Source organism: Thermobia domestica, chromosome 1, assembly GCF_964235325.1.
Source record: "Thermobia domestica chromosome 1, izTheDome1.hap1.1, whole genome shotgun sequence".
NCBI lineage: Eukaryota > Metazoa > Arthropoda > Insecta > Zygentoma > Lepismatidae > Thermobia > Thermobia domestica.
Genome location: NC_137454.1, coordinates 395,424,688 through 395,438,973, shown reverse-complemented (window position 1 = coordinate 395,438,973; position 14,286 = coordinate 395,424,688). Strand labels below are relative to the sequence as shown.

General features: G+C 37.5%; 1 protein-coding gene across 1 annotated transcript in view; it reads left to right on the top strand.

The window, feature by feature from the left end:
• Window positions 1-13,913, top strand: part of Mekk1 (mitogen-activated protein kinase kinase kinase 4) — a 146,393-nt gene extending 132,480 nt beyond the window's left edge. Inside the window, exons 23-25 of the mRNA XM_081732686.1 lie at window positions 347-447; window positions 7,709-7,888; window positions 10,458-13,913. Of these exons, the coding sequence (XP_081588812.1) occupies window positions 347-447; window positions 7,709-7,888; window positions 10,458-10,541 (365 nt within the window). The 3' untranslated portion in view covers window positions 10,542-13,913. The remainder of the gene's footprint in view (window positions 1-346; window positions 448-7,708; window positions 7,889-10,457) is intronic.
• Window positions 13,914-14,286: the final 373 nt, after the last annotated feature.

Here is a 14,286-nt window from a genome sequence, read left to right as displayed (position 1 = left end):
TAAGTTTCCGTTTATATTAAGGTATTCAGCAGAAGGATTTCCAGTCTTAATAATAAATGACATTGCTTAGTATTCGTCTTTCTATGCTTTGGCATTAAAATCTAGTGGATTCTATCCACTGCAATTTGAAAATTACAGATTAAATAATTGTGATTTTAAAAAAAATAAAAATATATTTAAAAAATAATGAATGAGAGGTGTTAAGGATGTAGGGAGCAAAGGAAAACAGTAGATTAACAAGTCAGGATACGAACTTAGGTGCTTGGAGCTTAGTTAAGTTGACTGTTAGCAGTATTCCTTTATTTGTTTTGACTGCTTTAGATTTTTTTTTCTTTCTTTTCCTCAGCTTACATGGCTCCAGAAGTCTTCATGAATACTGCAGGCCATGGGCGGGGTGCTGATATTTGGTCAGTAGGATGCGTCGTAGTCGAAATGGCATCCGGAAAGGTAATTCCTTACTTTTTGTTTCTGCTAATAAAAATAACATAGTTTATTGAGCTGAAGCAAACGTTTCACAGTTTTTCATTCATTCATTTAAATTTCTTGTGTCTTTTATCCTGACTTTATTTTCAACTGAATGGTCTGTGACGGTAAGAATAAGTTATTCCAATTCTTAGTAAACCATACTAAGAGGGGAAGAAGCTGGCAACTAAGACAGGCAAGCGATACATGGCCACGCCTACACTGCCAGCAGTTGCCCCCCTTTTCTTATGTGTTTCTGTTTTTCCCAGATCGTAAAAGTGTGCTCCTGCATAACACATCGGCCAGTTGGAAATGTCAGATGCATGGTTGCTCAAAGTACTTGGACTTCGCATTTAAGTGATTTACATCTCCAAAATCTATTTTCATAATCGGATTGCCAAATTTTGAGTCATTTGGAGAGAATCAAAGTAAAGTTTGCTACAGTTTATAATAATGGTTTAACGCTAAAGACCAGATAACAGTCAGTATTTATCATCTCCGTGATTAATTTCCAATTCCCGCGACCTGCTGGGCTGGATGTACGAGGTACAGTCAATAAGTAACAGCAAAAATTTCACCATAATCTCTATAAGGAGGGCGATTTAAGTTAAGGTTACTGGCAAAAAGCACGCATAAAACGAAAATGTTTGATCTTAATGAAAGTTTCACTCTTTGCTCGTCATAGTATATCATGATTGTACGCTAAGTGTGAGCGCGTAAACATGAACGGGAAGCGAATGAGAGCCAAACAAGTCAATGCTGTCCGCGAGCGTCTTATCCAATTCTACGAGAACCAGTGCTCGCGTGACTTTACGACTGCTTTAAACCATTTTAAGTGCGAATATCCTTATAGTGCAATGCATAAAATGTTGAAAAATTATGTGGAGACTGTTGAAGCATCAAGAAAAAGAAAACTGGGCGTCCAACTTCAAAATGTATACAAAAAGTGAAAAGTGCGATTAGACGAGAACTCTTAAAGAACCCTAACTTGTCAAACCGTTTTTAGCGCGAAAATATTAAATTTCTGAATTCAGTATAAGGAAGATCAAGAAAAAACATGGATTCAAGGTTGAAACATATAAAAGTGCACCATTTCATACAGACAAACAGATGAAGCGCGCTAAGATTATCTGCCGCAAACTCTCCGACAAATAGTTTAGCGAACAAAATTGAGATGATGGATGATGAAACTTACTGTTACCAAAACTTAGCGTTCACACCTGTTTCCAAGTATGTATCGTACATTGATAAACGTCATGTTAGTTCTAACAAGTTCGTAAAACTTAAAGAGAGGTATGCGAAAAAGTTTCTGATCTGGCAGGCGATCGCGGCAAACGGTAAAGTTTCGCCTGCTGTTGTTCGAAGTGGGACAATGAACGGTGACCGCTATTTAGAGTGCATTGAAAAAGTTTTGATTCCATGGATACAAAAAGAATTCACCGGACATGACATTATGTTTTTGGGCCAATATGGCAGTCTCGCATTATGTGAAAAAAGTGCGCAACGCGTTTACTGACGCTGGTTCGAGTTTGTCGGTAAAAACGAGAACGCGCCAAAAATTCCTCAGGTGAAACCCATTGAGCGTTTTTGAGTTCTACTTAAACGCGAAATGGCTGAAAAGCATACTTTCATCAAGGATGTGAAAGATATGCAAAAAAGTGGTCGGAAATATCAAAAGAAGTGGTGGCAAAAAGTAGTGGACGAGCGCTTTTCAGGAAGTTCCGGTTCAAGCTTCGAGAAATCGGCCGCAAGGGTGTCTACAGCGCCAAATAGTAAACTACTCTTTTTTCAGTTATCATTTGTTTATTATATTAAAATGAGTTGTGATTTCTCATTAAATAAAAAAGTTATTACAAAAATCCAAAGTTCCTTTAACTTTAATCGTACTCCTTATTATGCGCACTGCCTTCTAATTTCGCATTTTATAAGGTTATACTATTGTGGTAATGCTACAGAAGCTCTTAATTGATATGATACATTTTACTTTTTTCTGTTGCAAAAAACATGGCCACTGGGCTGACATTGTGCACCAAGGAAGAATAAAACACAATTATCGATTTCTCTGGTCTAAAGTTGCGTGAGAGACTGAATTTACTAAAGTATTCAACACAATATGGATAAAAAAAAGTTTAAAACTGGCCGAAAAGCGTAACACACGAAAAAGGAGCAGGACTTGCGTCAAATTCCATGATATCCTCAATCGCAAGAACAGTCCATGTGACAAAGTTTTGAGCAAAAAGAAAATCACAGAAAATGAAACGTGGATATCCCATCATGAGTCAGAATCCAGAGAGAAACTGTGGAGTGGAAATATCGAGTGTCTTAATGAAAAGTAAATTCAAGATTTAATTTTCCTTCGCAAAGGTGATACTAAACATGTTTTGGGACTGAAAAAGGCCTATACTGGAAGACTAACTAAAAACGGGGCGCAAAATTAACAGTGCAAGATACAGTGATTTGCTTGCTAAGAATCTAAAGCCAAGCGATTCGCACCTTGCGGCGATATATATATATATATATATATATATATATATATATATATATATATATATATATATATATATATATACACAAGAGTGGATCCAAGGGGGGCTACGGGGCTTTAGCCCCCCTTGACGCTCAGGTTTACACTGGATAAAATGGGCTTCAATTCTGCTTTACACTGGATAAAACGGCAAATTATGGCTTAGCTCCTCCCTTGATCATATCCTGGATCCGCCACTGTATATATATATATGATATGTACAGGGTGTTAATCAACTATACCGACAAACTGTAAGAGGTGATTCCTTACATGAAAATAAGAAAAAAAGTGTATAGTTTCAGAGCTAGGGCTGTCCAAAATCACGATAAAGCCAAATTTCAAGAGGCCCTATTCCGAATTCGAGAGACTGTGGATGATGGTCCTTACAAGCATAAAGGAAGTCACGCATACACAATCCAAAAATGCATATTTCATTAATGTTCAATTGGTGTACAGAGTATTCCCTGACATGCCATCAACTGAATTTTGAGATATGCTCCGACTTTATGATTAGTCAAGTAGACAAATGATAAGCCTTGATAACAGTGAACACGGAATCATTTGGCCCAACGTCGGAAGTGTTCAGGATCGTCAGCAACACGGTCTCTCGTACTCGGGAAAACGTATGGTGCGATGTTTTGTTTCACACTTATAAGTGAAGAAAACGTGAAAACAACCGTGACGAAATACATCGCATCACACGTTATTCCGAACACTAAAAAGCATGGAGCTGCCGGTTCCTAACACTACCGACTTCCCTGCGAAGCATTGGATGTCCAGGGCTTACCTCCTGCCTACTTTGGACCTTCCTTGAAATCAGGCTATATCTGAAAATTCTTTTGAGAGCATATCTGAGAATTACACCCTGTAGGGAATACCCTGTACACTTATTGAAAATTGGTAAGATATGCACTTTTGGATTGTGTATACGTGTCTTCCTTTACGCTGATAAGGACTACCATCCATAGTTTCTGGAATTCGAAATAGGGCCTGTAGAAAATTAACTTTTTCGCGTTTTTGGACAGTCCTAGCTGTGAAACTATGCACTTTTCTCCATAGGTCCATATGAACTTTTTCTCTTATTTTGATGTAACAAATCAGTTGTTACAGTTTGTCGTTATAGTTCATTAACACTTGTGTGTATATATATATATATTTGTCGCATGATTACTGCCCTCTATTTTTCCTTGGTGCACATTGTCAGTGAAGTGGTCATGTTCTCTTTGCAATAGAAGAAAGAGAAATGGAACAATTGAGATCAGACTTTTGTAGCACTACCACAACGGTATAATCTTATAACATACAAAGGCAAAAAGCAGTGTGCACAATATAAAGAGAGATGGCAAAATTGCTATTATTTATTGTCTGTACCTTATACAAAGTTTCTCCATTTTTTTTTTTTTTTTTTTTTTTAAATTAATCTTGGACATATTTTCAAACTATTGTCCTTTATTCCACATCATTTTGTATTCCGTGTTGCCATCTATAGTCCTTGTCCTTTCTTACGACCGTTTTCATGTCAGTTTCATTTGTAAAAAAGAAAAGTTTTTTATCATCTGTACGTACACATATTAACATAGCGTAGAGTATATTTTTATTCGTAAGAATGCTTTCTTGGAATCTCATCTCAATTATTTGAATTCTCTCCACTTTGAATTATTTCCGTCTATTTGTGTTTCCCCAGCGTACGTTATTATGAATATGTAGTACGTGTTGCAAAATAACATTTAGCTTTGATAGGTGTAAAAAAATTCTCTTCTTGCTATAGTCTCCTAGCAATTTATTGTCATTTGATCATTTTGCTTCACTTGTGAATCCAAGTATTTGAAGTTTCTTCTGTCTCCAATGGTTTTCCTCGCTGTTTTATTTCATTGTTTTTGTTCTGATTTGCATTTTGCATTGGCCAACCGTGCTTTTTCCGTATGACTTACACGTGCCCCATATTCTCCTGCTAGCAGAGAGAACAGACACGTAGCATAATTAATATTCGGTCCAAAGAACTGACTGTGGTACTGACCACTACCTGGTATCAGCAACTAGAGAGAGAGAGTATCGTCGAGGAAAAGAAAATGATCAGCATCTGTTAAGCGAAACGTTTAATTTAAAGAAATCAGAGGAGGGTAGGACGAGAAGGGAATACCAGATTGAAGCGTCGAATAGATTCTCGGTTTTAAGACGTTCAGGATGTACTAGCGTTGAAAATACTGGAGTTAAAATCAGAGATAGCATTAAATTTCAGAAAAGCTAACCGAATCACACGGAAATACATAGAAATAAACCATGTTTCGACCAGGAGTGTGCTAGACTTAGACTACTAGAGAAAAGAAAACAGCCAAAACTGCATTAACTACAAAATCCGAGCGATACAGCTGCACAAAATTTCATTTACATTAGGCGGGAAGTTTCCAAAACTTTTTTGGAAAAAAAATGAAACCTAAAGTTATTGAACTTGAATATAACAGTAAAAACAAAAGTATCGAGGCATGTACAAAGGCATCAACGAATTTAAGAAGGGCTACCAACCTCGCGCTTATATATTAAAAGAAAGCGGACAAACCGTTCTCACGATACGAATAGTGTTTTGAGAGATGGAAAGATTTCTTTGACAATTTGCTAAACACAGAAAACAAAACTCTTCGTGGATAAAGTAAAATATATACAACAAAACCGTATTCTAGAACCTGACTGAATAGAACCAAAAATTGCTATAAAGAAAAGAAAGAAACAAAACTATCCAGATGTAGGCGAAATTCCCACTGAGATAATTTTAGCTGGAAGGAAAAGATTGTGGAACAAGATACACAAAACTCATTTTTATCTGGAACAAGGAGGAATTGTCATTATCGTTGTTCCAATTCACAGGGAAGGCGACAGAACTGAGTGTAACAATATCAAGGCTTCTCTTGTTTGTTAGTATCCTATAAAATCGTCTCAAACATTTTGTTAGCACGATTGACCCCATTCATTGAAGGGCAACAGTGCAGATTTAAGCGAAATCGATCAAGTATCGGCCAGATATTTACCATTCGTCAAATACTTGAAAACAAAATGGAAATACGTCGTCTCGGTACATCAATTATTAATTAACTTCAGAAAAGCCTGCGACTCGGTTAGGAGAGAAACATTGTTACCAAATTCGAAACACTAAAAAAGCTAATAACATTAATAAAGATGTATTTAAATGAAACCCAAAGTAAAGTCTGAGTGGGGGTAAAACTTGTCCACAGACTTTCACGTCAAGAATGACCCGAAACAAGGAAGATGCACTGTCGTCATTATAATTCTGTTTTTCCCTGGAGTACGCTATAATATTAAAGATAGCAGTCAGATCCTAGAGCTGAATGGCATTCACCATGTTATGACTTACGCTAATGATGTCAATCTGATAGGAGATGATATGAGAACAATAGAAAGAAATGTAGAGATTCTATTAATCCCTGCAGGGACATGAATTTAGAAGTAAATGCAGAGAATATTAAGACATGGAAATTCGCTGTGACCTTAATACTGCAAATTATAAATGCATTAAAATATCAAATAATATTTTTGACAAAGTGGGCAGTTTCAGATATCTAGGATCAACATTAACAAACCAGAACCGTACCCACGAAGAGATTAAATATCGACTGAAACCAATGATTTCGTGTTATTGTTCACTCCAGACTCTCTTGTCTTCGCGAATTCTGTCGAAGAGTTTGAAATTAAAAATATATAAAACGATAGTTATGCGTCTTGTACTGTATAGTTGTAAAACATGATCCTTACATTGATGTAAGCACACAGACTAAAAGTATTTGAAACTAAAATCCTCAGGCGAATATTCGGATCCAAGATGGACGGGAGTGGGGAACGACGGAAAATTCATAACAACTAACCTGCATAATTTATACAGTTCAGCTAACGTTGTTAGGGTCATTAAGTTCCAGAGGCTCAGATGGACAGGTCGTGTAACCAGAATGGAAGAAAATAGAACGCTTTCAAAATTTTAGCTGGAAATCCAATCGGGAAAAGATCTTTAGGAAAACTTAAGCACAGATGAGAGGGCAATATTAAGATGGATCTCACAGAAATAAGAATACAAAGTAGGAACTGGATCCTGTTGTTTAAGGACAGAAGTCACTGGAGAGCTTCTGTGAATGCGGCATTAAACTTTCGGGTTCCGTAGACCAGAGTGAGTGACTTAGTTATATTGTTCTGTACATTTCTCTCCAGACATCTCTCTAAATTATGACATCTCTGAATATAAGCATGTTCATGTTACTCTTTTACCTTTCTTTCCTTCTAACTTCTCATTTCATAACGAAATTGAAGAATATACGAAACATCATCATCTCCTCCTCCTCCTCGAGCCAACAGTCTCGTGATTGGTTTGACGCATCTCGTGACTCTTTGATTTTCCTAAAGTAATATGAATATGTTTGAGGCCGCAGTGGCTCAGTGGTAGTGCGATCCCTATTTCGCGTGGTCCTCTAGTGCGTGGGGTCCCTATTTCGAGCTCAACTTGCGCTAAGTGTGTTTTGTAGAGGATGAAAACTGTGTGTGTTGCTTTTCTCGGGGTTCTCTAATTTTTTTCCACTTCTTCATTCCACTATTATCATCCATCTCATTTTCTCAGTCTCAATGCATAATCGTGGAACGTTAAAACCAATTATTATAATAATGTAAATATACTAGACATAACACTTTTGTGTCTGATAATAACGTAAATAATTTCATTTTCAGCGCCCATGGTATGAATACGATAGCAACTATCAGATAATGTTTAAAGTTGGAATGGGAGAGATTCCGACGATCCCTAGCACACTGCTGGAAGAAGGCCAGCAGTTTCTGGAGCAGTGCCTTCAGCATGATCCTCGGAGACGAGCGACGGCGGCCGAGCTGTTGGATCATACGTTTGTTAAGGTAACATTCGTTCTTCTATTAATATATGATCACTTCTATCTGTATAGACACTGGGGCGTCCAAACACAACCGAAGTTGTAGTACAGTCCATAGAGTCTGAATAGCTGAGCACTTACCGTAGAAGTGATGATCTGTAGCTAGTCGGGAAGTGGGCTGGATAGAATAGTGATTACTGCACTAGCAGGGTAAGCAGTGGTGATGTTTCTGGTCGAGTCGCACTTTTTTTTTTTAAATAATGAATTATTTTATTTTATTCTGTAAATCAAAAATTGGACTGTTATCCTTTTCGTATACAAGAATAGGTTATAATTTAATTGTGTTCATCTATATTTTAAGTATAAACTAATATTCTCAAAAATACTACTAGAAGGGTATCCATAAGGAATATGTAGACATCACTAAGATAGTAGGGCAGGTTTAAGATGTTGTCTTTAGTATAGTCTTACATTTTATATGATTTCAGAAAATTAGAAGTTTCGATATTGTTTGAGCATTTAGGGGAACATGATGGTTTCATTTTGCCAGGGGGAAGAACAAGATTGCCCACTGACATAAGAGTTTCACGTTCTTTATTCGTGTGTTAATATAGAATGAGTTTTTCACTCAGAAGCCAATTGCCCTTTCTGCCCTCCTCAGATGACCCCCTGTGGCTTAGTGATAGAAAGCACTCATCTCTGGAGCAGGTGGCCCCTGTTTCGACGTCAGGACGTATCAATGTTTTCTCCTATTATTCTCATTCTGCTAGTTCTTCTGTTATCGTCCTTTCTCTCTAACGCAAAGGAGTGGCACCAAAGATTTCATTTATTTGCTTTCTGTATTAAAGAACTATCGATGATGCCATTGGATACATGTCTAATTTAACGTCTTATACTAATTTGAGGACGCTCAAGCCAAATAAAACTATTTTTGACTAGAAAAGCTAATAAATGTCCAACTTTGATGTAATTTTTCTCGTGACTCCATGTAGGAATATGTTTGAAAATAATTCCTTAGAATCATGCTAGTGAACCTTATAAGATTGTAATGTTAGTACGTCTGTGACTTCACACAAGTCTTGAACGAAAGTGAATTGTTTTTTAGAACAGACAGCTAGAACGATTATTTCGTTAATGGAGACAATCTGTTAACCCTTTCGTGGCACATTTTTTTCTGCAAGTGATAGAACGATACCTCCTTCGTGATACCCAACACACACTCAAAACTACCAAGCAATCAAAATAAAAGATTTCTCTAGTACATTTCTCATTTCTGTGGTGAAAACGACTCATAACCAATGGGAATATCGCTTCCCAGTGGAGCAAAAAAGAGCAAACTTAGGTTTCCTTAGCGGGAACTCTTCTTCCCATTGCCCGGGAAAAGGAAGCGGTGATAATAATTCATTTTTCAAATAAAAATAAATTAGAAATAATAATAATACAGTAATAATCATCATCATCATCAACAACAACAACAACAGCAACGGCAGCAGCTGTTATCAGAAAAGCTGCCTGATTTTTTATTATGCCAATGTAAGGATTCACTTGAAAGTATAGCTCTAATATCTGAAATAGATGTACTAATTATGTGTTAAATAGTTTAGAAATGATCCAAAACTTAGATTTGTCATGGTTACGTTGGAAGTTTTAAGTCTTTTTCGGGAAAAGGTGTAGAAAATGTAAGATTGTCATTGCGTATTCTTGTTAGGCTTGGGTAACTTTATATATTCTGAGGTATTATAGAAGGAATTTGAGGAGATTCTTGCTGTTGGTTGCCTAAAAGACGTTCCGATATATAGATGTTCATCAGCTGGCAATGATTTGGCTAATGTTGTTGATATATTTCTAGTTCAGAAGCAACTCTATTTATACTTTATGATAGGTTGAGAGTTTTTACTTTCTTCCTTTCTTTCATATGATTTGCTTGTCTAATTTAAGTTCTATGTACTTTACTTTTTCATCTAATGAATACTTTTGTACCATTATGATATGTTTGTTTATAATTTGATGGAACTTTGAGAAAGAGGGAAAGAAGGCAAAGAGGTGTATGTTCTATTTATTGACCTAGAAAAAGCTTTTGACTGCGTGAATTGGGAATTGTTGTTGGAAGTTCTAAAGAAGGTTGGGTTGGAATGGAAAGATCGAAGACTCATAAGAAACTTCTGTATGAACCAACAAGTAAGTTTTTGAATAGGGGAGGAAATGACTGAAGAGAGTGCAATTGAAAGGGAAGGTTGACAGGGATGCTGTCTCTTGCCTGTATTATTTAATAGCTATCTACAAGGGATAGTGAAAAAGAGTCTGCATATAATCAAGGCGGCATTTCGGTAGGAGGTAGAATAATTAGATGTATACAGTTTGCATATGATCTGGCACTTGTGGCGAAATCTGAAGAGAAAATTAGTAAGATGTTAGAAAACTTGAGAAAGGGCTGTGAAGAATGAGATGAAAATAATGGTGGAAAGACAAAAGGCATGATGATTGGAACGAAGCGGTCGTTGTCAAATATTGAATTATTATCACTCTGTGTAAGTTTCTCTTAAGGAGGTCAGGTGATTTTTAAGAGTTATAATTTTTGTGGTTGTATTTCTTAGGTTGAAGTTGACGAGGAGTACCTGTCGCTGCCGTTGCCGTCCATCTCAGAGGATTACATGAAGACTACTTCGAAGAAAGACTGAGGAAAAAATGTTGTCTGGTGAAGTTATTCAATTGTTCGTACTGATACGTCTGAGACTGAACAAACAGAATCAGTGCATTCTGTTCATTTATTAGCTAGTATTACGTATCTCTTAGTTATTATAATCTGCCACAGCCGGCAGAAAGTGCAATGGTCTGATGTAGACTAGTTTTCTATGCAAAGCTGTAGCCTATTTTCTCAAGAGAGAAAAAGTAGTCGATGATTTGCATCGTAGGGTATGAGTTGAGGAGAGAATGAAGTGCGAGTGAAGATGTGTTATATTCGAGAGGTAAACAACCAAAGCATGAAAGATTCCACTTCTTACTTGCGGCTGAGTTCTCCACTGCGTGTAAAAACACTCAGGGTTGTAGTGCAAGTATCAGTCAAGTGGTAGACTCGAGTTGGAACATAGGAAGCTTTGAATAACCCGTAACGCACCCTTCTAGTCCTCTGGGTCATATGGTGTGGCTCCTATTTTAAGCTGTAGTTCCACGTCTGGTATAGCTTTGATACTGAAAAAAGGATGAAGCTACAAATCAGTCTATAATTGGTTTCTTTGTGCTCGTTCTATTCTGCACATTTTCTTTCATCCTAATACTTCCTTTTGATAACTTCTTAACACGTTCATTCCCATACATTTAAATATCCAGGATTTTTTAAAGGACCCATAGCCTTTGATGTAATTATACAGAAAAATCTAGACGCTACACTGGCGGAGACTTAGAGATCCGCTTACCAATTAGCACTAGCGAGACTTTTTTTTCGCTTTGTTCTTCTAACCCATACCGAGCAGATGCTCACCGTGATTTCGTATATCTGCAACTCTTTAATACCAAAAGAGAATGCTGCAGCACAGAAGCTCCCTTCTCAGTTATTTTTGGAGATTAAGAAGCTTCTATTTATAGGGTAGTGAATTCTATGACAACACGCGCACGTAGATGTTATCAGTTGCACATAATATGAGCGTCGTATCCATTTTGGATAATGGGTGAGCTGAGTAAGTTTACCACAAGTACGTTCGCTGTATTTTAATTGCAGGTAGCTAATGTTAATTTCATGGAAGAGATTATTCGTCACTGTTTTTCAGTGAAACAATCAATCTGTTATGTTTCTTCCGTAAAAATGAAAGTTTATAAAAGAACGAATAGGCCTATACTTTATTCTTTGCTGTAGGGACACAAGTCTGTTTCATGTTTCTCACTTCCTGATTTATTGGTATATTCCACATTTCACGACGCAATGAAGTGGACCGTTGCTACGTGGAATGGGCCGTTTTCGGTGTTTTTAAATTCCATGTTAAGAACTAATTATGAAAATATTTTTACTTTATCGAAAATCAAATATAAAGACAAAAAATGACGCATAACGTCTCCAAATTTGTTTTGCACTAGATTAACGATACCAAGATATCTAATGAGAAATGTCTTATTCATAATTCAGTCGCAGAACGTTCTCTGGTGCTCTCAGATTCAGTTGAACGTTCTCTCATGCTAAAATGTAGACGTAACTGATATGTATGACAACAAAGGGTACAACATCCGTATTCCAATCTTAAGTGTTTGGGACAATCTTCCGCGACGTGATCGACCCGCTCTGCGAAATGTAGTGAAGATGGTTGAAAAAATCCTAGGAAGGGGATTGTAATTAATTTATTTACTGAGAGTCGTTACCTCGTTAGAGATGTCCGGATGCGTCAGATATTCCTTAAACATAATGGGAGCTTTAACCTATTTTCAGTAGAGATTTCTAGGGGGAGAGGGCACGGTGGCTCAGAAGTCCCTAGTTCGATCCCCGGTCAAGTAAGTTTGGGGTGGACAATATCGTGTCCGTGGGTTTTCTCGGGGTGCTCCCGTTTCCTCCTACATTCCCATCCCACCAGCTTTACCACCATCGTTCACTTTCCTTAATCATTTTTCTTCCTTAGCCTAAAGGGCATAATCGTTGGACGTTAAATTGAAAGATTTAATTGCATTTCATTTACAGAGACTTCTGCTAGTGTTAAATTCTAATTATCTCTGTTAAACACAAATAATCATCCAAAATTTTGAAATAGGGAGTTCTGCACCCAGATCGAAATAATCATCAGAGAAATATTTCTTTTTCGGACACCATATTTTAACGAAGCTGTTGATCCTAAAAATTTTTGCGCAATAACCTTTTCCTCGGCGACCTCTAATGCTCTCCAAAATGTAGTGAAGATTACTCAAAAAGCGTGGGGGGAGGGGGATTTACTGAGGGTTGTCACCCCGTTAGAAGCATTTTGTTTCAGGTATTCTTTAAAGATGAGAGATTTCACTATTTTGAAGAGTTATGCCAGAGACTTGTAGTAGAGTTAAAAACTGGGTGTCCTGTTTATCCTAATTCTCACAGTTAAATACAAGTACAAGAGTCTAAAATTAGGCCATGTATGTGGTGGACAACATCGTGTCCGTGGTGGGTGTTCTCGGGATTTCCCCATTTCCTCCCACATTTTCATTGCATTAATTCTTATATGATCATTACTCATATAACTTCCATTAATCATCCGTCTCCTTGATTTTGCCGACCATCCTGACTGAGAGAAGTGAACCGTTGAAACAATTCTTGGAGGAAGAGTATTGGTCTATTTACTTGCCAAAGAGGCGTGTTTGAGGGCACACAACATGTATGCTGGAGTTTGATAAAAATAACTATGGCTCAAGGAACCTGAAGGTTCATTGCCACAGAAATAAAACTTCTCTCTGTTGGACTCTATCGTGTGCTAAATTGATCCACTATGGTTGCTATTAACCAGTTGCGTAACACATTTCTTTGTACACAATGTGTCTATTAAATTTCAAGATTGGCACCACTGTAAGGTAACTGGTGGAGCCACTAAGCGATAATTGTATGTAGCTTTTAGTACCGAGTGTGTTATGCATTGTGTGAAGAATTCAGGAATTTATGTTCCGAATTTTGTGAGTTACGGTGATTTCAGAAAAACTGTGTTTTCTTTGTTCGTCATGGATAGTAAAGTGGAGCAGAGAAAGTAGCCATCAAATTTTGTGTAAACAGCTACGGAGACCGTGGATATGATTCAAACAGCTTACAGCAATGATACTTTTTCAAGAGCGAACATTTTTGTGAGGCATCGTCGTTTTCGTCGGGAGGCGGTCACGAACGACCTTAGACCTGGCCGTGCGGTAACCGTTTGAACTGACGAAAATGTTTAAAAAGTGCGGGAAAAGCTGGCTGAAAATCTTTGTCAGTCCCTTAGGATGCTTGCAAAAGACTTGGACATTCGAAGGTTACTGTTCTTAAGATCGTAGGACAAGATGATTGATTCGGGTGGCTGGCTCTTGTTGCACGACAATGCGCCGTGCCACAGAGCCATTGAAGTACAGACATTTTTCAACCATTCGCCTTACTCACCTGACCTGGCCCCAGCAGACTATTTCTTGTTTCCAAAGGTCAAAATGACGTTGAAAGGAAATCATTTTCATTCACTTTCGGACATCCAAAGGGCTGTGACGAAGGAGCTCAACACTGTCAGACAAGAGGGCTTCCAGATAGGAATCCAGAAACTATGCAGTCGTGCAATTGCCTATATTCAAACAAGGAGGGTCGTATATTGAAGATTAGCAGCCAAACAAGGTAATTCTCTTCTGCTTTATTTTCTGATAATGCCAGTCTTAAAATTTAGTAGAGAGACTGTGTATTATCCTTTCGTCTTTCTGGTTTGTCCAAATGTTTCCCTTAAGGCTCGTGAAAGGACTCCCGCGACGGCT